General features: G+C 59.6%; 7 protein-coding genes across 7 annotated transcripts; 3 read left to right on the forward strand and 4 right to left on the reverse strand.

Annotated features, from left to right (window-relative positions):
- Positions 1-2487: 2487 nt before the first annotated feature.
- CBF1 (basic helix-loop-helix protein) lies at positions 2488-3484 on the reverse strand (the record flags this gene model as incomplete). Its single annotated transcript, XM_047988847.1, has 2 exons — positions 2488-2825; positions 2899-3484. The coding sequence occupies 2 exons, from the start codon at positions 3482-3484 to the stop codon at positions 2488-2490; spliced, it is 924 nt and encodes a 307-aa protein (XP_047844845.1).
- Positions 3485-7836: 4352 nt separating this feature from the next.
- On the forward strand, positions 7837-10110 carry FYV10 (GID complex subunit containing RING finger motif). The gene is made up of 3 exons (XM_047988848.1): positions 7837-8075; positions 8206-8745; positions 8839-10110. The coding sequence occupies exons 1-3, from the start codon at positions 8025-8027 to the stop codon at positions 9469-9471; spliced, it is 1224 nt and encodes a 407-aa protein (XP_047844846.1). The 5' UTR covers positions 7837-8024; the 3' UTR covers positions 9472-10110.
- Positions 10058-12992, reverse strand: POP2 (CCR4-NOT core DEDD RNase subunit). The gene is made up of 2 exons (XM_047988849.1): positions 11898-12992; positions 10058-11826 (listed from the first exon to the last, which is right to left on the reverse strand). The coding sequence occupies exons 1-2, from the start codon at positions 12342-12344 to the stop codon at positions 10786-10788; spliced, it is 1488 nt and encodes a 495-aa protein (XP_047844847.1). The 5' UTR covers positions 12345-12992; the 3' UTR covers positions 10058-10785.
- A 191-nt stretch (positions 12993-13183) lies between these two features.
- On the forward strand, positions 13184-14108 carry JDV02_007362 (uncharacterized protein). Its single transcript, XM_047988850.1, has 3 exons — positions 13184-13276; positions 13413-13517; positions 13644-14108. The coding sequence occupies exons 1-3, from the start codon at positions 13263-13265 to the stop codon at positions 13798-13800; spliced, it is 276 nt and encodes a 91-aa protein (XP_047844848.1). The 5' UTR covers positions 13184-13262; the 3' UTR covers positions 13801-14108.
- Positions 14109-14153: 45 nt separating this feature from the next.
- JDV02_007363 (uncharacterized protein) lies at positions 14154-16618 on the reverse strand. The gene has a single exon (XM_047988851.1). It carries the CDS (start codon positions 15805-15807, stop codon positions 14314-14316), a length of 1494 nt encoding a protein of 497 aa, XP_047844849.1. The 5' UTR covers positions 15808-16618; the 3' UTR covers positions 14154-14313.
- Positions 16619-18255: 1637 nt separating this feature from the next.
- On the forward strand, positions 18256-19115 carry JDV02_007364 (uncharacterized protein; the record flags this gene model as incomplete). Its single annotated transcript, XM_047988852.1, has 2 exons — positions 18256-18779; positions 18868-19115. The coding sequence occupies 2 exons, from the start codon at positions 18256-18258 to the stop codon at positions 18956-18958; spliced, it is 615 nt and encodes a 204-aa protein (XP_047844850.1). The 3' UTR covers positions 18959-19115.
- On the reverse strand, positions 19110-22556 carry JDV02_007365 (uncharacterized protein). The gene is made up of 3 exons (XM_047988853.1): positions 20710-22556; positions 19424-20649; positions 19110-19320 (listed from the first exon to the last, which is right to left on the reverse strand). Exons 1-2 carry the CDS (start codon positions 21480-21482, stop codon positions 19842-19844), a joined length of 1581 nt encoding a protein of 526 aa, XP_047844851.1. The 5' UTR covers positions 21483-22556; the 3' UTR covers positions 19110-19320; positions 19424-19841.
- Positions 22557-22691: the final 135 nt, after the last annotated feature.

The following is a 22691-nucleotide window of genomic DNA, read 5'->3' on the forward strand; positions in this document are numbered from 1 at the left end:
ATGCTGTGTTTGTGTTTGTACATGCCGTACCTATATCATGTTGGTACGTATTGTTCTTCTTCTTAGCGGAGGACGGGCGCAGACTGCACAGGGCTGGCTGGCCCCCTCTCCCCCTTTGTCACACGTTCTTCACCGTCTCCCAGTAGAGCAGAGCAGAAAGCCTCCTGACGCCAGCGACGATCGCGCCCCCGCCCATTCAAGTACATGATGGGAGTCTTTGCGGGGTTAAACTGCTTTTCTGGTACATTCAATAACCCCCCTCTCACGTCGCCGCCTTGTATAAACCGGCAGACGGGGCCTATAAACATGTAATTAGGGCATGAAATTATACCTGCCAGGTACCCATGGTTCATGCATGGACATGTACACATATACGCACACACATTGACACGAGTAATTCGCATGCCGGGGAACAACCCCCGTTAAAATTCTCCCTATCTTCAGGAAGCCTCGTCCATCCGCATCATGCCACGATGGGGGGCGCACACACAAAAAAGACTGCTGCGCCGCGAGAACGAACGCCGCGTACAAGGGATATGGGGTGTCAAGAAGGAGGGGCCTCTCGGCAGGACGAGACGGAACAGACAGAGAGAGTCATGTAACTAAATGTGCTGTGGGCAAAACTGCCGTGCTACTGGCCTGCCGCCGATGCCGCGCGTACAGTTTCGGCGCCAGGGAACGGAAAAAGGGGGGGACAGGAGGAGGAAAAGGAGAGAGCCGCACGCGAACAAGGCGAACAGGTTTTCCATTTTCCCATCTATTCTTTACAGAGGCCCAATGCTTATGTATGCATAAGAAAGACCCCCCATAAGCCCAAAGCAAGAACAAAGAAGAAGGAGGAGTAAAAAAACGTGAGGGCCAAGTATAGGGGCAACGCACCAACAAGGCAACCCACGAAGCATTGCTCATGCTATAGCCCGACTGACTTCTCCATCATGTATGTATGTCAAGAGGGCAGACATCCCATCACCGCCCGCTCACTCGTCTACAGTCACTGCATGGCGGGTACTATGCAAGTTACTACAGACCTAGTACATACAACGTATATGTACAGTAGACCAGAGGGTAAGGAGGCCGGCTGGCTGGATTGATGGCTGGCTGCTCGTACAGGGCGTTCTGTTGTACAGTCTTTTGCTTTTGGCGTGTGCCGTCGGCGCATCTACATACATGTGCAGTTGTGTCTGCGTACTTCGTACTTCATAGTAGATGGACATGACATAACGCCCTCTCTCTCTCTCTCTCTCTCTCTCTCTCTTTGCACGCGCACTCCCCGCTCTCCCTGCCATCCCTCCTTCTCTCTGCCTCTATGCCTCTATTTCTTCCCCCCTACATATAGGCTCCGCCATGCCTTCACCTCCCCACGGCCATGTATGTACGCCGCCGCCGCCGCCGTTCCTCCTAGACATGGGCGCCAACCACGCACACACGGACACACACGCGCACACACAGATTGCACAGATACGTCGTTGTTATTGCTCTTAGTCACTCCTTTACTCGCCCGGTAGCTTGCAAATCCCCCAAACGGGAAGGCTAAATAATTTTTAATAAAAACAAAAACCCTCGTCACCCCCAGCCAGCCATCAGCCAGCCAGGGTCGCAGGCGGGCGGGCGGGCGGGACTGCGCTGCAACCCACAACCACCCACTCCACCCCCCAAACATGGCAAGATGGTCCTGATCAAGGTGGTCGGGACCTGTGGATGGATGGATGGTTGGACGGGTTGGTTGGTGCTTCGTTCCATAATTCTGCAGCCGCGGAGCTGCTCCTTGCGCTTCCGGGCCACTCTGCTTGCCTCCTGCGAGGATAAAAGTGTCAGGGATCCCTGCATCTCGCTGCGACAAATGACATCCAAGAACCTCCCCTGGAGGTACCAAGGGTACGCAGTGCCTTTCAACTCAATCATTCGTCTCAAACAAAAAACGCACGACCAACTTGAATATTCTTTGGGTCCAGCCGCTGCGGCTTCTCCCCTGTCGTCATGTAGCTAACGGCTACCAAAGTGCTGCAGACACCATCCCTGGAACGCCCAGCTGCCATATATAGAAACGCGTAGAACCACCAACAAACCCGAGCAAGTCCCCAACGGCGCTGTGATCGAGACAAATGCAACCGCTGCTGCAGGGACTACTTGCCTACTTTGCACATTGCGTTGCGCCTTGTCTGCGTGCGCATGAACAAGCATCATACCCTGCCCGACATGGCCACCAAATCGACTCCCCCCCCCCGCCACTGGATGGGCATGTATCGCGTTGCCAAAGGGCCGGCCCCTCTCGCCAATCATTATTAAGACGCGCCGCTTCGAGTATCTATCTCTCGCGTTGCCAAGCCGTCCGCGGCCGTAGAGAGAAGTCATCTCTCAGTCTCAGCGACGTTCGAGAAACTGGAGCAAGTGTTCAGTTAATTGCTCCTTGATCAGCGCTGTGCTCGCTGCCAGCTCCGCCTCGTGCGAACCTTCGGAAGACCTAGTCTCTTGGTCGGGTGCGTGCTTCTAGCTTGACGCTGCGCCCGCGGCCGGCTCCTCCTTTGGTTGCGGCGGCTCGAGACCCGCATTCTGCGCGACCCTCTTCCACGTCTCGAGCTCTCGGTACAGCCTCTCGCACTCCTGCTTGAGTTTGTCGTTGGACGCGCTGAGCTCCGTAATGGCCTGCTCCGTCAAGAGCTTCTCCAGGGTCCACTTCTCAATGTTCTGTTGCTCGTTCTCCTTAAGTTGCTGGATGAAGCTCACGGCTCTCTGCAAGATTGATCCCTTGTTCTTCTCGCACCCCGGCACGATCTTAGCCAGTTCGTTAATGCCTTCGTTGATCGTTTCGCGGCGCCGACGTTCCACTGAGAGGCCACAGCGAGTCAGCAATAGCTCGTAACTTGCGGCGCGTTCTATGGGTGCAGATGCGCTCCTCACCTTCCTTGTGGTTGTCCTTGCGCATCTTATGCCACTCCTCCGATCCGACGCTCGGTTTCGGATTCCCCGATGCTGACGACGTCGAGTACCTGTGTCCTTGGGGCTGAACACCATTCGAGGGGGGACCCGGCTGCTGGTTCGCCGCCACGTTGGAACTGTCGAGCAGGCCGTCCGGTGGCACGTCTGGGTTGAACGAGCCATCATGGCCGTGGTCCCCCTCGGCGCCCGTCTGCGCGGCAAACTGCTCTTCCGTAGACGGAGGCACGTGCAATGTGGGATACATGCCCAGGGCGGCCTGAGCTGTGCTCGTCGCGTTGGAGGGATCCGACGTTTCCGTGTGATCGGCCGCAGCGGCCTGCTGGAGGGCGTTGAAGTCGGCGACATTGACGCCGCCCGTGCTCGCCGCGTGCGTGGCCTCGATGGCATTCTCGATGAAGGCGGCCGTGTCGGCTGACATGGACGCTGGGGGCGCGGCTCGCTTCGCCCGCTGCGCGTCAGGGCTCTCCTCCTCTCTCTTACGCTTCTGTCCCGGGGAACCGGTGAGGCTCGACAGGTCGGGCTGATCCGCAACTACCGGTTCAGACATGGTCGGTGGCGAGATGGTACAACGGTGGTGGTGGTGGCAATGCTAGTGTTCAGGGCGACAATAACTCGGCAAGCAACAAGAGCTGACGTGAACGCGAGTGACGTTGTCAAACCTGGAGCAGCAGTACGGTCAGTCGGATTGCCAGTTCCATCAAGGACACGACCACGGCCATCGATGCGGCACAGGCCGGCATCAGTGCCACCGTCGTTGCATACAGAACGACTGATGGACGCCATGGCGAGAGCTCCGAGGTCGCCTGGCCGCGTCGTCCAGCTTGGTCGGCGGCAGCAGCAGCACGCGCTGATGCGGAGAGACTTGGGCACTCGGCAGCGACCGACTTGATCAGCAGGGTGGATACGGGCAGACCAAGGCAAACAGGATAGAAATCACCGCGCAGGCATCGGCGGCGGCTCTGGTGCGCTCGCTCCCACTTGAGGAGGCTGGTCGGACAGGCGGCGGAGTCCAGCTGGGACGCGTGGGACCCCGACTGCTGTCACGGCGACCTGCAGGACGCGCAGCGGCGAGAGACGGCGGTGGCGACGGGCGAATCAATCATGCGGGCGCGGGCAGTCGCTGCATCAAGCTCGCATGAGCGAAAGGAGCGACGGCAAGGGCCAGGCCAGCATCATGAGGCATGATGAGCCCGGCCGTGACGCGTCGTGCATTGAGGGGGATTGCGCAGCAAGAGGCGCAATTTTCGCGAGTGCAGGCAGAGTAGAGTGCTGGTGGAGGAGGAGCGACGGCAATTCCATCCAAAATGGTGGTCGAGCCATCGGAAAATCATCGCGAGTCGTACATGGAAGATGCGTCGACAGACATACCTGGCAGATCATGTGCTCTCCAGATCACGGGTTCGGGCGCCCTCACGTGTTTTGCGTGATCAATCTCGTGATATCGCGCCGGAGTGTAAGTTGCAGGACCCGCAATGCACCGCGGCAGCAGGAACAGCGACGACGCGCCAGGAGAAGTGGTGGTGGGAGAAAGAAAAAAATGTAGAGAACCGAGGCGGCGGTAACAAGGGCGGCGGCCGGCGGGTTGCAGAAAGGGAGAGAGTGAGAGAGAGCGGGTTTGGGCCGAATCTTTATGCTACGGTGGTTTTGAGGCGAAGAGGATGGATGCTGCTGCTTGTCGTTGTCGCTGCACGCGTGCGCCGCGGCGGCGGGCGGGCGGGCGGGCTGGCGGGCGACGAGCTGAGGCACACGGGAAAGAGGCGTTGGGGTCGGGTTCCCGGGGGGGTGGGCAGTAGCAGCACCAGCAGCAGCAGAAGCAGCAGAAGCAGCACCAGCGGCAAGCTCGCAGGTCACGGGGTGGAGGAAGAGGTGGAACACGTGCAAGCGGGCGGACGCTGCGTGATAAATAGCGGGTGGGGAGGGAGGAGGGCCGTGGGCGCGCCAGCCGTTCCCTTCTGCCTGAGGCCGCCAGCCAGCCAGCCTCCACCTCCACTGCCTGCTGTCGCCTGCCCGCCTGCCTGCCTGCCTGGCCCAGCAAATCACGGGTGCAGGTTTCGGCACACCGGCAGGATCTGGGCCAATGGGGTCGCGCGGCTGCCTGGGTGGGTCGCAAGCAGCCGCCTCCACTGCCCCCTTCTGTCACTCTTTTCTCTCACATCTGGTCTGGGGCTGCTGCTTGCTCTCTGTTGGTACTTTGCAGTCTCTCTCTGTGTGTGCGTGCGTGTCTCTCGCTATCTCGCACCCACGCGCCGCGCGCACGCGTCTCGCTCGCTCGCTCACTCACTTCTCCATCTCTTTTGGCCGATTCATGGCTGGCTGGCGGGTTACATGTAATAGGCATGGACATAGAATCCATGCATGCTCCAGTTGATGTGTTCACAGCTTCTTCCACACGCCGGTCCTGCCTGCCCACCTGCACTTTGGTAGGCGGGCGGCAGCAGAGCGCGTGGGTTGGCTCGTACCTGTAATAGCCACGCAAGGGTATGCGTCCAAGGGTCCAGGGCCCTCAGCTCCCTGCTACTACCTCTGCTGGGTGTCATTGTCACTGGGTTGCAGAGACATCCCACATCATCCCTCAGTCAGTCCGGCAAGGCACCCTGACGAAAGATGAAGAGAGCCGCCGCCGTGTCAGTCACACACACAGACACTCACACAGACACTCACACTCACACACACACACACACACACACACACACAGAGAGAGAGAGAGAGAGAGAGAGAGAGAGAGAGAGAGAGAGAGAGAGAGAGAGAGAGAGAGAGAGACAAGGAGCGAGACGTGCAACGGTGCCTCGCCTCGTTGGACGCTCACCACCCCCTACCCGGACCCGGAACGAAATGGATGTCCAAGTCCCGCCCCCTATTCCAAAGAGGCACCTTCTTGCGCTGCTGTCGATGAAGCTCTGGCGGCCGCGGGCTGATCAAGCACACCAAAACTGGATGCGAGTACCAACTAACTACTAGACCATCTCATCAGGCGCCTCGTACTTGGCACTACTTGCTACGTGCATACCAAGTTACCTCGAGACACTCGCTCACACACCATCTTATTCTCTCTCCCGTCTAGCACCCAAGTTGGTCCCTCTCGAGGCTAGTTCGTAGCCGCTTCCTTCGACGCGACGGCCCAGCCCGCAGAAGCAACAAGCAGCAACCGCCGCTGGGCTGCGCGCCGATCCGATCCGACCCGCGGCATCGCTCTCCAGGCTCTTCCTCCTCCTCCACCACCGCCCACTAAGACAGCCCTCGCTCGTCTGGAGACAAGACTCCCTCCCGCCTACGTACCACTCGTAACTGCAAGTACCCCCCCAAATCGAGCACGCAGACCTCTTTACCAGGTCCTACCCTGTGTACAGTAACTAATACTACTACATGCGATGCAATAGTATGTAGGTACGCACGTATTCAGCAACTGGAGGTGGGGCCGTGTCTCTCCTCGGTCACGTCTTGAACCGTCCAAGCCTCCTCGTGTCTGGAACCGCGCCCCCCCCCCCCCGGGTTCGTCACCTGATGGTGTTTAGGGGGCGACCATCGCGATATCACTTGACGAGCCTCTCTCTGCGCCAAGTGAAACATGCCAACTGCTCTCGAGGTCGCATGGTCGCGCCTGGGACCTGCGATTCCGGTTTTCTCGCTCTGTGCCTACATGTATGCTACGCAAAGTACGTACATGACATGCGTTTGACTCGCGGATGCATCAAAGGCACACCCGAAAGGCGCCTCGTGCGGAAGCAGCACTGAGAGAAACCGCTGCCGCTGCTTCGTCAGCCGTGGTGGCCGGCCAGGTATTCACCGATGCTCTACGTCTGCTAGTATGTACGTAGTCATGACAGCCCGGGATGGCGTACGCCGTGCCCCTTTTGTTCAGATCCGAATGATGAAGCAAAGTGGACAAAGTCCTTGGTAGGTCTGATCCGCCTCGCCAGGGGATGCCTCATCTGGCGGCGGCGGCTACCCGTCGCTCAAGGTCCCTGACGAGCCGCGCAAGGCATGTCGATTCAGTAAATTTAGTGACAGTCATCGGGCGAGGCCCAAGGCCAACAGAGACGCACGCAAGGATGCAAAAGGCATCCCGCCGAACCCACGCGCGACACACCCACATCGTGAGCCTACCCGGCCACACTCGGTGTTGGGCGTCAGCTGCCAAACACAACCTGCCTGCCTGCCTGCCGTGCGCCCGTGGCATCCGGGTCGGTCTTCTCGTAGCCTTGCAGCAGAGTGACACCCTGACGACAAGCCGTTTGGTAGCATCCGCTGCGGTTGCCCCGGCTGCCTCGCGCCCGCGCACAAGGGACCCTGGGGCATGTACATACTGTACCTAGGTGTTGCTATGTAGATACCTAGGTAGGTATTTTTACAGCTGACGCGTCGGAAGACGACGACGACGGGTGCATATTTGCGACGGACGGGGCTGGCTCCTCGAGAGCCGTCTTCGACTGACTGGCCCGATGTGGCGATTGACGGCATGGTTAATTATTACCTAGCCGCAGAAAGCTTGCACTTGTTATGCGTGCAATCAACTTTTACTCTTGCAGCAGCCTGTGCGTTGATGGCGGCCTCGCTGTCTCGCAAGCTCATCTCATCTCCGCTGCACAATATCAGATCCCTGCAGCCGCCAGGCCCATTGCCCATTCATACTGCATTGCATCACTGTCAAGGAACTGCTGCGGCTGCGTCTCACTGCCTGCCTGTATACTGTAACTACCTCGACAATCAATAGGTAAGGTAGTAGCCTTCATGAGGATTTGTTGACGGAATGGAACTCAGCTTTAGTTATTAGGGGACCTTAGGTAATCGGCACTGCCGCTGTGGTAGTAACTTAGTACCTCTGATGCGGGGGGGCAGTTCAGTGCCTAATAAATGACGGGGCGGGACTGCCGATAATGAACTTAGTACGGCATGCCTGTAGTAGCTCCGATAACCGCCAGCCCTCAACGACGACAAACGACCGACGTCAATCGCCGGGCGTCATCGTCTCCTCAACGGCGGCCACTTGACTCCTCCTCCCAACCACCAGCCAACGCTCGCCCCCGAATGGTCCGTCCGCACCGCCAACATCCCCCTAGCCTCGTAGCCGGCCGATATCCTCGTCCACCATGGCCGACCACGAGCTGTCCAAGATTCGGCATAGCGAGCACCTGCTGCTGGTACGTCACGTCCCTCGGCTCGCGAGATGGATAGAGAGAGAGAGAGAGAGAGAGAGAGAGAGCATCCCGCCCCCCCTCCGACGACGAAGCCATCGCTGACACGGCCTTTGCATTTTCCGCCCCCAAACAGGACCAGCCGCTCCTCCGCCTCCCCAACGAACTGCTCCGCAAGAACTTCCGCTCCGCCCACTTCACCATCGAAAAGGACACGACGGCCCTCAAGGCGCTGCTCAAGGAGTCGGCCACGGCCGCCGTCTCGGGCCGCGCCTCCCAGCAGGACGTGCTCAGGAACCTCGACGCCATGCTCTCCCGCATGCGCGGCGTCAAGCGCAAGCTGACGGCCTACGCCGAGGAGGAGTCCCGCCTGCACCTCCAGGCCGCCGCCCGCATCACCCACCTCGACGAGCTCTACGCCATCGACGCCGTCGAGGACGTCAAGTACGAGGCCTGGAGCCGCAAGCGCCTCGACCGCCTCCTCGCCGACTACCTCCTGCGCCATGGCTTCAACCAGACGGCCAGCGACCTGGCCGCCGAGAAGGGCCTCAGCAACCTCGTCGACGTCGACACCTTTGTCAGCATGAGCCACATCTGCGAGTCCCTGCTCAACGGGAGCGTCACCGAGGCCCTGGCCTGGTGCACCGAGAACAAGAAGGAGCTGCGTAAAATGGAGGTGAGAGCAAATCATCATACCGCAAAGCAGCACATCCCCCCCCCCCCAATATCACTGGTTCATGGCTAAACGGTCACGCACCCCACCCTCCAGAGCAAACTCGAATTCATGCTGCGGCTGCAGCAATACATTGAGCTCCTCCGCACCGAGTCGCAACCCAAGCTCATGGAGGCTATCGCGCACGCCAAAAAGTACCTCATCCCGTACTCATCAATATACCCCAAGGACGTGAAGCGCGCCTGCGGCCTGCTCGCCTTCCCGCCCTCGTCCGCGTCCCCCGCCTACGTCGACTCCTACGACGCCTCCCGATGGGCCGACCTCGCCGACCTCTTCACCCAGGCCCACAGCAACCTCCTCTCGCTGCCCGCCGTGCCCCTCCTCCACATCGCCCTGTCGTCGGGCCTCTCGGCGCTCAAGACGCCCGCCTGCCACTCGTCGGCCGCCCACCAGGGCGGCGGCGGCGAGGGCGCCTCCATGCTTGGCCACGGCGTCTGCCCCATCTGCTCCACCGAGCTCAACGAGCTGGCGCGCAACGTGCCCTACGCCCACCACACCAAGAGCCACGTAGAATACGATCTCAGGCTTCTCCCCAACGGCAAGGTGTACGGCCGCCAGCGGCTCGAGGACCACGCCAAGAAGGCCGGCCTGTCGGAGAACCAGGTCAAGGACCCCCGCACCGGTGAGGTCTACTCCACCGACGACCTCAAGAAGGTGTACATTACATGATGGCGGGGGGTGGGGGTGGCCAACAAGAAGCCCGTGGGCGCTACAGCATCGCTGCAGCCGCGTGCGTGCGTGCGTGCAAGCGAGCGAGCGAGTGTGGTGCAACCCACGCGTGCTAGGGAAGGAAAGAGGAGGGCCATCCGTCCAATGACGACGACGACAAACGCTTACGACTTGGGATTCATGGAGTTTCCTGCGGGTATGGGATAGCATATTTCGTCTTGCACACTTTTTTCGTCTTGTCTTCACGCGAGGAGCGCTTGTCTTTTTTTTTTTGTTTTTTGGTTTTGTACCAGGTATCACCACCACCGCCAACGCCCGCACTCGAGGGGGCCGCCGGCACGAAGCTGGTTGGTAGCCCGCATTTCATCTGGATATGTAGCTACGCGTATAGACAGACCCCCCGTTGAATCGCCCAGGGACGCTGAATACTATACTATCATGGCGAGCCGTCCGTCGTTGCGACAAGAAACCCAAAAAGACTGAAACCGGACGGCCCAAAGGCGGACGGACCACTAGGCACACAGCTGTCAGTTCCCCCACTACGACGATATCTCACTCTCCGCAACTCCCATCACCTCACACTAGAACGACGAGTGCACGCAAAGTAGGCAGTAGTAGTGGTAGTACAATACATTGGGGTTCCTCCCCCCTCGCGCCCCCCCGGTCGAGAAATCTCGAGAGCCCTCCTTCTCTCTCAGGGCAGCAACCCACCCAGACAGGGCCGTAACAACACGACTTTAAGACTCTAACACCGGCAGTGCGAAACAGGAAGAACAAAAAAAACCATCACACCTACCAAAAAACAAAACAACTCATCGCGAACCGCTGTCCCGGGCCCGGCTCTCCGCTGCAGCCCCTTTCCCTGTGTTCCTTTCGCCAGACCTGACCCAATCCCGCTGCCCCCTTCCGTCCTTGAGATGCGTACGTGCGTGCGTTCGTTCGTGCGCCAACCCAAGCTTTGTCCTGACATCCATCAACACAGACGAAGAGCACAATTGGGCGAGTCGCCATCATAAGCAGAGCCCGCGCCCCCCAAAAACGCTTCGTTCCGCACAAAAAACCAAAGACTTCCGCGGCCCCAAACCGATCCGTTCATCACGTGTGCTCCCTGAGTTACCCACCCCGTTGAACGCACAGGCAAAAAAAAAACACAAGAGACTCCGTAGCATCGATCCCGTTTCGTAAGCACCAAGTAGGTAGAGGATATTGACGGATGGAGGAGGAATGGGATGGCGGGCGACAGCAAGACGAGGTGAGTTCGCGACGAGAAGAGCCAAGGCCAGCGGGGTCATGGCGCTGCCCTGGTGAAGCCCATTATCGGTTATTTCCTGCAAAGGCAAAGTTACCAAAGACACCGCCCCCGCCTCCGGGAGTCATCGGGCCCATGTTGGAGAGTCCGTTGGTGTTGTGGCTCTGCGCGGCCGGCGTGGTAACGAGGCCAACGGTGCCGGTATTGGGCGTACTGGGCGCGCCACCGTTGGTCTGTTGCTGGTCGCCGCCGCCGCCAGCGTGGGTCGCGTTCATCATGGACGAGGTCATGAGGCCGACATCTGGGATGCCCAGGCCCCAAACCTTGCCGACGTGCTCGTCAGGGATGTCGCCGTTGAAGATCTTGTCGCGCATCTGGAAGAACACCTTGCCCGTCAGGAGCGAGTCAGACCCGGCCTGGTGAGCGGCCCCAATGCGCTTGACCTTGAGGGTCTCGGCAATATTTTCTAGGCCCGACTTGTGTTCGAACTTTTGCAGGATCTCGGTGCTGCTAGGGTCGCTCGGCGTGAGCAGCCCAGAATTGTGCAGTCGGATGGCGTGCTTCATGAGATGCTTGACATCGTACGTGGTCGGGAAGTAGAGCTTCATCTTGTGGTCAAAGTCCACTTCGTCGTTGGGCAGCGGCGTGCAGATGAGAAGCTTGGTGAGGTAACCGAAATCGTAGCCGCCGTGGAACGAGATCCACTTGATGTTGTCGAAGCACACCAGGCCCGAGGGAATCAAGAGGGCGGCAAACTCGTGTGGGTCGATACCATCCCTCTCGAGCAGGTTGAAGTCGATGCCGGCCTGCTGGAGGGACTCGATGGACTTTTCGTTGTACATGTCCTCTTTTAAAGAGAACTTGAAGTTGAACTGCCACGAATAGGGAAACGGCCCCTGGTTCGCAGCTCTCCTGCCGGCCATACCTGCCATGTCAGTCGAGGGTGGGCGAGCCGGCGGGGTCTCGCCATCTTCGTTGAACAAGGTGACGCCAATTTGAATCACCTTGAGCATGTCGACGTTGGTGCGCAGGCATTGGTAGTGATAGTCGCTTTTCCCCCGAAAGGAGCCCATGGGTCTTGATACTACGCCCGGGAATTCAGTGTCCTGTCGCTCCACTTGTCAGCATCTCGGCCACGTCCGTGTGCTCCGGGGTCGTTTCTGGAGGAGGGGCTCACCATAGCAATATACGGGTATTTTTCCACCATGTCTCGTAGTACGGCCATCTCCTCGTGCAGGTTATGTTTCCAGACTTCTCGTATTCTGCCCTTGTTCGGCTGCGTCCTCATGGTCGGGTGTTCCATCAGGACGTTGTGCTGGACCTGGCCTCCGTGCTGAGGTTGTTGCAGCCCGGCGGCGGCCCCAGAGCCGTGGGCGAATCCCATCCTCGCATTCTGGCTGCCAAACGCCGAGTCGGCAAAGCCCGCGGCGCCTCCGTTGAGTCCCGCAGCGCCAAACGAGTTGCCGTTGGCAGCGGCAAAGGGGTTCATCTGGGCGGACGCGCCGAGGTATTGACTCCCGCCCAGCGGCCCACCCTGCGGCTGGCCGTGGGATGGGAAACCAGGCTGGTGGAAGGGGGCGCCGACGCCGGGCCCAGCGCCGAAGCCGCGTATCTGTGGCGGCATCGGATGGGAATGGGTTTCTTGAGGTTGGGTTGCAGCAGGCGGCGGCGACGGCGGCGGCGGCGGTAAGTGCGGCGAGCCGCGATGAGTGCGGTTTGAGCTGAAGCTGCCGCCACGGTTCGTGAGTAGCGAAGGTGCCTGGGGCGCGGCGGTGGGCGGTGCCTGTCGGAGAGGATCGGTGTGTCGCGGTCTCTAACGCGTCGGGAAGCCGCGTCTACTATAACGGCCTCGCCGGTAGTTCATTGAGCTGCCAGGCAGAACGGCGACGGGGCAGGTCGGGTTCGTTCGTCGCAGCTCGTAGGGCGACGTCTTCGTTGAGCCGCTGCGTTCTTGGCAAAGGTCGCCGACTCCCCCGATGACGATTGCGTGGTGCCGTCGACCGGTGAGCACGCTGGCAGTAGATTAACGGTCAATCGCAGAGACGTCGTGCCGATGCCTTGTCGGAAGAAGATTGATACAATGGTTCCTTGCGTTGAACGAAGATGGCTCACGGTCGTGGCGTCGGTCGTCTGGTGGTCACGCGGTCTGTAAACGGAGGGGGGGGATGCTGGAGAACGGGGTTGAAGGGCTGGGCGCGAGAAGCTTGCTGGATCCCGATGTGTGGAAGCGGTGGATGGCTGGGATTGCGCTGGGACGGGAGACACCTGGACGGCGGGGGCTGACAGAAATGTGGCCTCTCCAGAGGAGTCACGCTTGCTGTGACTTTGCGGAAGCTAGGCTGGCTTGTTTTTGTCATCCTTGCTGGGCAGCCCAGGTGGTCCGTGCATCCACCCTCCGCCCCGTCGGGCGGCTCTGGCCTACTTTGTTCCGGCCGACGCCAAGTGCCTTCTGCGCATCCTCGAATCACCATCGTTGCAATTCCAACGCACGACACCGAACCCCCCCCCCTTCGATTGCGTCCTGCCCGCTCAATTGGCCGCCATGCTTCCCACAAGGTATGGACGATGCATTGCCCGTCAGCCGTCTGGCGTTGTCCCGCTGCCACTGTCGCTGCCGCTGCCGCGATCGCAGCCAAGGCACGGCGCAGCAAGTCCCATTGAACGTTTACTAACGGACGATGCGACACAATAGAGTGCTGCGAGCGGCCCGCGGGCCCAAGGTCAACATCACCGGATTCAACATGCGAGCCTTCAAGGAGGCTGCCGGCCAGCCGCGATACGACCCCTGGGAGCGAGCGTTAGTCCTTCCATCACCCTCCCCCCCGGTCCGAAGCCCCGCGAATTACGACTCCGAACCGCGATGACGACGACGAGGACGAAAAAGTCAAACGAGCCACAAGCTAACATGTTCGTCTTACCACAGTGACGCCTGGAGGTTCACAGGCCCCTTCTCCCGCTGGAACAGGTTCAGGGGCACGCTACCCGGCTTGGGGACCGCCACCGTCGCCTTCGCCGGCTACTGCCTGTACGAGCACTTCTTCATGGAGGACTCGCACCATCACGGGGAGGAGCACCACTGATCGGAGACGGCCGGAGCGAGTGACTGTGCGGAAAGACGCTGACGCTGCGGCGCCGGAGTGTACATATATCATGCGATGAGGGCGAGTAATGGATGGATACGGGTAGTCGACACTTTCAAGCCCCGGTTAGACGCGGACAACAAAAACACGATTGAAACAACATGGGACACCTAGCCGTGAGTCGTTGCCATGGCACCAGAGCGAGCATGCGGCCGTTGCAACTATCTTGTCAAAATGTCGTGGTGGCGTTGGATGCGCGCGTGCATTGTAACTCCGGAGTCGGGGGTCAAGAGTGAAGAGGTTATCAGCCAAGGACGCCGAGTTCGTCTGTGCTAGGCACCCATGAGGCTTATGTCAAGGGAAAGTTCGAAATTTGCATTGGGTATATCGTCACTACTCAGTGGCCCCCATGGCCTTGCGCCACCTCTTCGACCCGAGTGAAAGATACCACCTGAACGCCAATGCTACTATGCAACTCTCAATCAACAGAGGCCAGGTTCCAGACCAGGGGCCTTAAACGGACAGTGGGGACATTCCAACACCGTTCACGGCATCAAGAACTTCCTCTACCGCCGACTCGAGCTCCCCTACCCTCTTCTTGAGGCCCTTGTTCTCGTCTCTCAACAGACTAACAGTGTTCCAAGCAGTGCTAGCATCCTGTCCTTCGCAGTTGCGGCAGCTGTACAAGGCTGGCGGCTCTTCAACTTTGGGCGTTTCCACGTGGGAGCCGCCCTTGAAAAATCGTTGAAACGCCGACAGCTGTGGCTGTGGATGCGACTGTACCTTGTTCGCCGCTGGCGGCGGTTCAAGGGAAGCTCGTTTTGACTTCTGGGGTAGAGGTGGTGCGGGCATGCTGTCCGCCGATGTAGCGTCCGTGACGCTCGATCTAACGGTAGGGCTGCGAGATCGAGAGAAGACGCTAGCTCCTTCGATGCTCTCTGCGTCGGTCTCAGACCCCATGTCCGTCTTGGATGTCCCGACGCTTCTTCTTCTCTCGTCCATCTGGTCCTCTTCGGCATCCAGGTCTTCAGAGACGGAGATGGTGGAGGGCGCGGCGTACTTCGCCTGGCGTTCTTCCATCCTGAGCCGTCTCTCGGTGTCAAGCTCCTCCCGGAGGCATCGCATGGTGGACTCGATGTCAGTGGCTTTTTGTGCCATGCCCTCCAGCTGCAGTTTCAGATGGTGGGACCGAGTTTCGAGCCCAATCTTCTCATCGTCTTGTGCCTCTCGCTCCGCCCTGAGCTCGAGCAGGGTCACTGTCCGTTGCTGGTAGGCAGTCTGGAACTTGCGCAGCAATCCGACAGCATTGACATGCAGGTTTTTGAATGCTGCTGGAGAGAACGCATCGCCCTCGGCAGGCGGACCCGCAGGGAATAGTAACGCCTCGATGTTGATATTGATGAGCTCGTCATCTTGCGGCACGGCAACAGAAGATGGGGCCGGGCCTTTGAGTGCCGAAAGCGATGAGAAGAGGGAGAATCGCGGGCCAACTCCGGGCGAGGCGGACTGTGCAGTCGATGCATGTACGGTGTTGGAAGCTGATGAGCTTGTTGGACCGACATGCGCATGTGCGGTACCGGCATCCCAGGTTCGTGCGCCAACAGGTCGGCTGCGTCGTGAGGAGGAAACATTATCACGTCCGTGCTGGTTTACCACCTGCGAGGCCGGAGTCCTGCCGTCCCCCGTCAGGGGCATGTTCGGTGGGACTCGCGAGGGGGTCGTCGTTGCCTCGCCGGGATCGTCGAGTTGTGTCGTCGAAAAGGACTGTCGCAGAGGAGACCGTGGCTCCTTGGATGTGGCGATGGAGCTCTGGCGACGCGACGTCGACGTCGCTGGAGAGCTTGATTTTGAGGACGAGGCAGCTGGCGCTTGGACATGAAGCTCTGATTTCCTCGGAATCCTCGACCGAGGCGGGCTCGGCGGCGGACTGCTATTATCAGCAGGGTGATCGCCGTGCCCCTGAGAGCGGGCCCATTGCCCGTCTGGCAGGGAAGGCGAGGGCTGCATAGCGTGTCGGGGCCGCAGACTGGCAGGCTAAGTCTTTGCTGGGCCGCTTGGTGGGACGATTAATGTGTCGCAGATTAATGCCGGCGACCCCTGGACCCCCGCGATTCGAGAAGGCGCCTCGTCGTTCAGTCGCGTGCTACTAGCGCAGATGGCCTCGGCTGAAACTTGCCAGTACCAACGGATGAAGATCAGCCCAGGAGATGCGAAGGGTGGAATGGCGATGGTATGCTTGCTTGGTATGTAAAAGGGGGGAGTTGTTGTTCTTTTCGCCAAGAGGGCCGGCAGGATTTGCGGTCAGAGACGGGACGAAATCGATAGTAGAGCACCCTGGACAGGCAGGGCAGCGACCGCGATGGGTGAGGTCTCCACCGACTGTCCGTCCGTATGAGGGCGAACGAAGCCAGCGTGCTCCGTCCTGGTCGCGCGACTGAGACACGTCTGGTGATGATCAAAGTTAAAAAGACGCGAAATTTGGCGATGAATGGCCAGAACCGACGGCCAGTGCCCTGTGTCGCGTCAACGGTTGCGGAGTGGTGTACAAGGGACCGGGCCGTCTTGGGCAAGGCAACGCATCCGGCCGGAGGGGTCGCGGTCGCGAAGGATGACCAGGCTCCGGGGGTTGCGCCACCGGGCGGGGGGGGGGCCGCTGTTGACGGAAGCGGGTCGGGCTGCGGCGGGCGTGAGTCGGTGTCAGTGTTGGTGTCTTGACTAGGCGTGGCTCCGGCAGCACTAACGACCGCTACCCGCGACAGTCTATCGGCTTGTGGTCAGACAGTGTCAGATCTGGTGGAAACGCCGCTGGGGCAAGAAGTCAAAGAGAAGTGAAGGAGGGAGGGGGTGAGCGAGGGAGGGAGGGAGAAATAATAAGACAGACGAAGGGGCAGCTTCGAGCGCATCGGATCCTTCCTTCCTTGCCTAAGGTTGCTTGCTTGCTCGCATGTCCTGCTGTTCATACTTGGTACTGATCCACTAATGACCACTAGCGAGGTACAGCATTTGCGCCCGATGGAATAGCCAAAACAAAGCTGCCACGGGTCGGCACCACCTGCCGCCCGCTATTGGCCTGTGGCGATGAGGTTTTGGATCGCGAGCTGCCTGTCATGCGATGCGGGCTCATGCGAAGCGGCGCGCCCGTCCATCCACATCGAGAAGCTTTCCTGTCACCTTACAGGACGGGAGTGATTCAGTGGCTGGTTGCGGCGGCGGCGGTGGCTTGAGCCCGGTGCGGCCGCTATCAAACCCCGCTGAGGTCGTCCGCCGTGGGGGGGGGGTTCGCGTCGCAGCCAAGTGATGGAAGGTGAGGTGCGCAGGGCGGCCACTCCAAGCTTTAGGCGGCGGGGAGGATTCTCAGGGCACCCGACGCCGCAACGAACGCGAGCTGTCCCTGGACTTGGCTTGTACTACCTAGTACCTATGGAACCTTGGAATCTTGTAGGTACCTGTAGGTACTAAAGGTGAGGACCTGGGCAGCCAGCAGTGGCGCCTGCCCGAAAGCTCGCAGCACCGCTTAGTGGGCGGCCAACACTGCCTGGCAGGTGCCCGCAGCCCCAGGCGCAGTGGAGGTGGGTTCCATGCCACCTCTGGGCGCAATCCATATTGCAGACAGTGGAGTGGAAGCCTGCACAGTGACACTCTGTAAGCTGAACCTCACCTGCTCCGTGCTCTGAGGCGTCTGCAAGGACGAAGCTACCTGAGACGAGTCTCTCGGCGAGGAAAGAACGTCAGGTGGCTTTGCTCTCTTTCCTATGTAAATAAGTAAACAAAGGACTGTCGTGCTGCTGTCGTGGAAACGGTACGACTCCGGCTCCTATTTAATACTTTGTATTGTTTAGATTATCGCGCCGGGGCGTGAAAGCTCCGTGCCATCAACCTCGCCTTTGCGCTCACTCACGAGGTCACCTTTCGAAAGCACTGTACGGTATACATTCTTGAGGGATTGGCTAGACATCCTTGAGCAGCGGCCATAGGTTGAGGTTTCTGTTTCCAACCCAAGAAGAAGAAGAAGCAACGGACAGCGAGTCTGGAATATAGCAATGTGTATCAGAAGTGCTTAGAAGCACACCTATCCCGTAGGTAGGCGTCATTCGCGCCGTGCATTGGGTCCGATAATACCACGTCTCTCCATAGAGAAGCAGCCATGGAAAGCACCGTCAAATCCCATCCATTGCGTCTCATGAAGGAAAGCTTGGTGTCTCCTCTAGCAGCATGACTACCTACTTGCCCAAGCGCACACCGCCGTAGTCACTCGCGACTTCCTCCGCATCTCGAACGGGAAGGAAGACTTTCCGCCGCACGACAGCTGACATGGCTCTCATAGACTCTTCTCATTCTTTCTCCCTTATCTTCAACTTTGCCTTCGCCACCCCATACCAATACATTACAGAGCACAGCTTCTCTCTCTCTTTCTCTGATTCTCCCTGCCATCTCTGATGAAACCCACTCGTCGCCATGCTTTGCGATAGAGAACAGCAATCCTCCTCCGCCGAACCCCCCGCACAGAAAGGTGCCTCCGGCGGTAGCCGCTTCAACATCAGGATGCGCTTCGTCACGACGCAGAAAGTCCTCGTCGTCGGATTGTGTGCGCAGCTCGCCGTCTACGCTCTCTTCAACCTGGGCGTCTTCGTCGCCGCCTGCCGCACCTGGGCAGATGAAGACGAAGCGTGGCACCTTTCATCGTCGCGTTCGTCGCCGAGCCTTGCCTTGGGCATGTTCATGTTCCTACAGTACAACCACGTTCTCAACGCGGCAGTGGTGGGCATCTTCGTGCCGGCGGTCATGGCGGTCGTGGGCCTCTGCCGCAGAAAACGTGACTCCACCGACGCTCTGTGCTTGTATTTCTTTCGTGGCAGCTCCCTCTGCTTTGTGTCGCTTGGGCTGGCCCTACTGCTCTTGGGGTATCCGTCTTCGAGAGCCCAGACCGGCCAGGTCACCGATGCAGACATAGCCCTTGGAATTATATCCAGTCTCAGCTTGTATGTGCGGCCCGATTTGTCTCCTCTTCCGTCTCTCCCCTACCCTCGTTTGGCCCTGTCTCCAAGGATGCTGGCTAACAACTACCAGAAGCATTGGATTCTGGACCGCGGGTGTGTCGGCTCTCTTCGCAGCACCTCGTCAGATCAACACCGACGTATCCAGGGACCACCATGGCTGAAGATGGGGCATTGCTGTTCGTCGGTATTGATTGCGATGGCTGCGCATAGGGGGCTGATTGTCGCAACAGGCATGACTGAGACGCATGCGCCCCTAGGAGTGGATAACACTTGTGTAGTAGCCTTAGCAAACAATCGTCAGCTACGGAATTCTTAATACTCTATAAGCTTCGCCACACGCTCTCCTTGCCATCTCGTGTAGTGCTTGCGGTGATACTTTCGCCTATTGAGTCTGTCCCAAGTACACTCTTTGTCGTCGCACGCATACGTCAGTGCGGGTCGGCTACACACGGCTGCACCGGTGCAGCCAGAGCAACGACGATCCAAAGAAACGGATGCATAATCGTTTTTTGCTCGTCTGAACCTGTCCTGGCATGTGCAAATTGGCACGGATTCGGCCAGTCGCATGGGATGATAATACGGCGGGTTGAGGCGCGTGCCGGTCCCGCTGGAGTACAGGTACGTACGAAGTACAGATCGAGACACCCGGTCATGCCAACGCCACGTCTGCTCCAAGGCGGCTTTTCTCCCGGAAACGTAACAACAAGGCAGTCAAGGGGTAATGAATGGGTTCATCATGAAGGCCCGCCACCCACCCCATGCATCTATTCGAAGCGAGCAAAATGTTGGACGCCTATCTAGCCAGGCCGGGCGCCGAAGGCCCGGTAGGATGCAGCCTACACTGCCCCCAAAAAAACCTCATTGCAGGCCGTTGTTGCCCACATGCATGCGTCATCTATACCACGTTGCGCAGGCCGCCCGCCCTTGCTCCCCAAAGTACCATATCATCCAGAACGCCAGATTTCTTGCAACAACTCCCTGCCTACTAGAGAGGCTCAAAAAAAAAAGGGATTTTCCCACGGTTTATAGGACGAGGGGCGGATATCAGCGGAGCTCGACCGAGGGAAAGTAGCGTGGACCGGCGAACCCGCGGGCTATTACCGACTGGATGTCAATGTTGCCCGACGAGTCGTGCTGGGAGCTCCACATCTTGAGGAGGATGAAGCGGCCCGATACGGGAGGGTCGAACCGGATGGTGCACTTGCACTTCTTCTTCTCGATGTAGAAGCGCGCGTGCGGGGCGAGCAGCTCGCCGCCAACGGCGCGGACAGCCTCCTGTGTCGCATTGGCGTGGGCATCCCAGGCTTCAGCAAGAGATAGGTCCACCAGCCGATCTCGGTGGCCGTCGCCCCCGACATGGCGGGCAGGGCGGTGCTGAGGGCGGTGCGGCGGTTGCGACTCGTCAAAGAAATCATCCGACCCAAACGGATTACTGGGGTCCTCGGAGTCGGAATCTGGCGTTTCGAAAGGCAGTGACCCAATCCGGTTGGGGGGGCGCAGGTGCAGTGACGGTGTCTCGTAGTCGTCCTCGCTGCACTCCGTCGTCACGCGAAAATCGGGTTGATTCTGCGTAAACTCCTCAGGCATCTGAGGCATGCGATGGTCTTCGACTTCGTCGTCGTCGTCGCCACGGTAGATGTAGGACCTCCGCGCGCGCATGCTGGTAGTGCCGTCATCGTGATGCCTGATTGATACGATGCGCCGCGCGTCTCGGTCAAGGGGATGTCGATCGTCGTCGTGGCCGTACCATGGATCACCTCGCGCTGTAGGCGCATACTGTATCTGATACTGTGCGGTCCGGCTGAGCAAGTCGTCTTGGTTCATGGCGACAAACACCATGCCTTCCCGCACTCTATTCGCCACGTTAGTGGATATGCGCTGCATGTGGCTTCGGCGTGCTGCAGGGACCTACGGATGTGAGTAATTCATGGAGCCGGGGGCCTTGATGACCACCTCTCGGAGGGTGAAGACTGTGGCTCCTTGGTGCCGCAGGACAATGTTGCAGCGGTTCCCCTTGGTGCAATACACCGAGTTGTCGTTGCGGAGTATGTTTTCGGCGGCATACGACGACTCGTTGGAGAACATGCCGCCATCGCAGCTCACAATCTCCATATGCAACTGGCCCGGCTCAACCTGGCCATACTTGCCGTAGCGAAAGCCCTTGAAGCTAGGCACGAGCCTATCGGCGTCGATTTTCCTGCGCTTGCTGCGACGGGCGTCATCGGCAAAGTCGTGAGGCCGCAGCGTTGGCGAGAAGCTGTCGCGCATGAGCGGCGTCATGAGGTTTATGTGGTTGGTCATGTCTAACAGGGATCTGAGCTGGGAGTTGGCCTCGTCGAGCGTCTGGTCGAGCTCGTCAAAGTTGGGGCGGCGATGGTCGGCGGCGCGCAGGCGAGAGCTGCGGCGCGACGGGCCCAGCCATGGGTGGTCCATGGGTTCGTCGAGGTCGTCGAGGGCGGACGGCAAGTCGTCGAGATTACGGATGCGCTCGGCGCGGCGGGCGGCCGCTGACCAGAAGAGGGTCTGCGGGCGAGTCGCGGCTGGGGCGGGAGAACCGATGGGCGACCGTACGAGTCGGATGGGAGGTAATCCTGAAGGGGGCAGCGGAGGGAAGTCTTCTTGAGAGCTTCGGGCATGCTGGCGGTTGGAGCCCGAGCCGGAGCTCGACCCGGGCCTGGAGGCCATGGCGTCAAGGGCGGGACTCGCGTGCGTGCGGGTGCGATGCGAGGGCGCGGGACAGCACTGTGGGTGGAAGCGATGCGACGATGGGGGGACGGGCGGTGAAGGTGGCGATGGCGATGAAAGGCGGGCGAGCGAGCGAGCGAGCGAGGGCAGGCCGAAGCCAACCCGAGGACCGCACGGATGGAAGCGACGGGGGCGGGCCGACTCGTTTCCAAAGATCGTCGCCGTCGCCGTCACTGTCGCTGTCGGGCCAGAGGATTCAGAGTCAGGGCTCAGAGGGAGCCGGGACGCTGAGGCAGCGAAATGTCGTCGTAGCGGGGACGGTGGTGGTGGTGGTGGTGGTGGTGGTGGTGGTGGTGGTGGCGGCGGTCGAGGACTGTCGGAGCCATCGGCCAAATGAGATGGATGTCGTCGTCGGCAGGTGGGGGGTTTGCGTTGCGAGCTGCCTACCTTGGCGGGCGACGATGAGCGATCACCGTCGTGGGACGCAATGGGCAGCCTGGACTAAATATGGTGGTCGAGGAGCGAAACGTGCGAGTACAGGATAGGGCGGGCTGCTGCTAATGCTGGCATTGGCAAGGTGCCGCATGGCCGTTGACGCAACCGCTCCTTTGGATTGGCGCCAGTCGGGCAGTGAGTGACGCTTCTTCTCTGGCCGGCGAGTAATTAAGGTGGACGGCGGAGGGGACCGTCTGGCACCTGGCCGGACTTCGTACTTGTAGTCAGCGGGCGGAGGGGTCTTTTCTTGTTTGCCGAGAGGAGACTGCCAGGTGCTGCTCGCTTCGTAGGTACTAAGTAGGTAGGTAGGTACGAAGGTAATGAATAATGTAGCAGGGGCTGTGTGCGCGCGAGTTTGTGTGTGTGTGTGTGTGTGTGTTGGCGGCTGTTCAGCTCGAGCTGCAGGAGGCACGGAACAAGGTTCACTTTCAGGTCGCACTGTTGAAGGAACAAGTGTGCGTGCAGCCTGGAGGAAGTCGGCGCAGGACGGACGAGGGAGTGACGGAAGTTGGCGCCAGCGGCATGGACGGATGAGTGAGTCGACTCTTGTCAGTGGCGTGGTGCATTGTCTTAGCACCGTGTTGGTATCAGTTGCTTGCGGGCAGTAGACAAGGTACTGCGGCGGCCTTAATTAGTGCTTCCCGCTGCTCCCATCAACCGCCAGGTGGTAGGAATCTACCTTGCCATCCTACTCATGTCCAGACGTGCAGCAAA

Source organism: Purpureocillium takamizusanense, chromosome 7 (assembly GCF_022605165.1).
Source record: "Purpureocillium takamizusanense chromosome 7, complete sequence".
Classification (NCBI taxonomy): domain Eukaryota; kingdom Fungi; phylum Ascomycota; class Sordariomycetes; order Hypocreales; family Ophiocordycipitaceae; genus Purpureocillium; species Purpureocillium takamizusanense.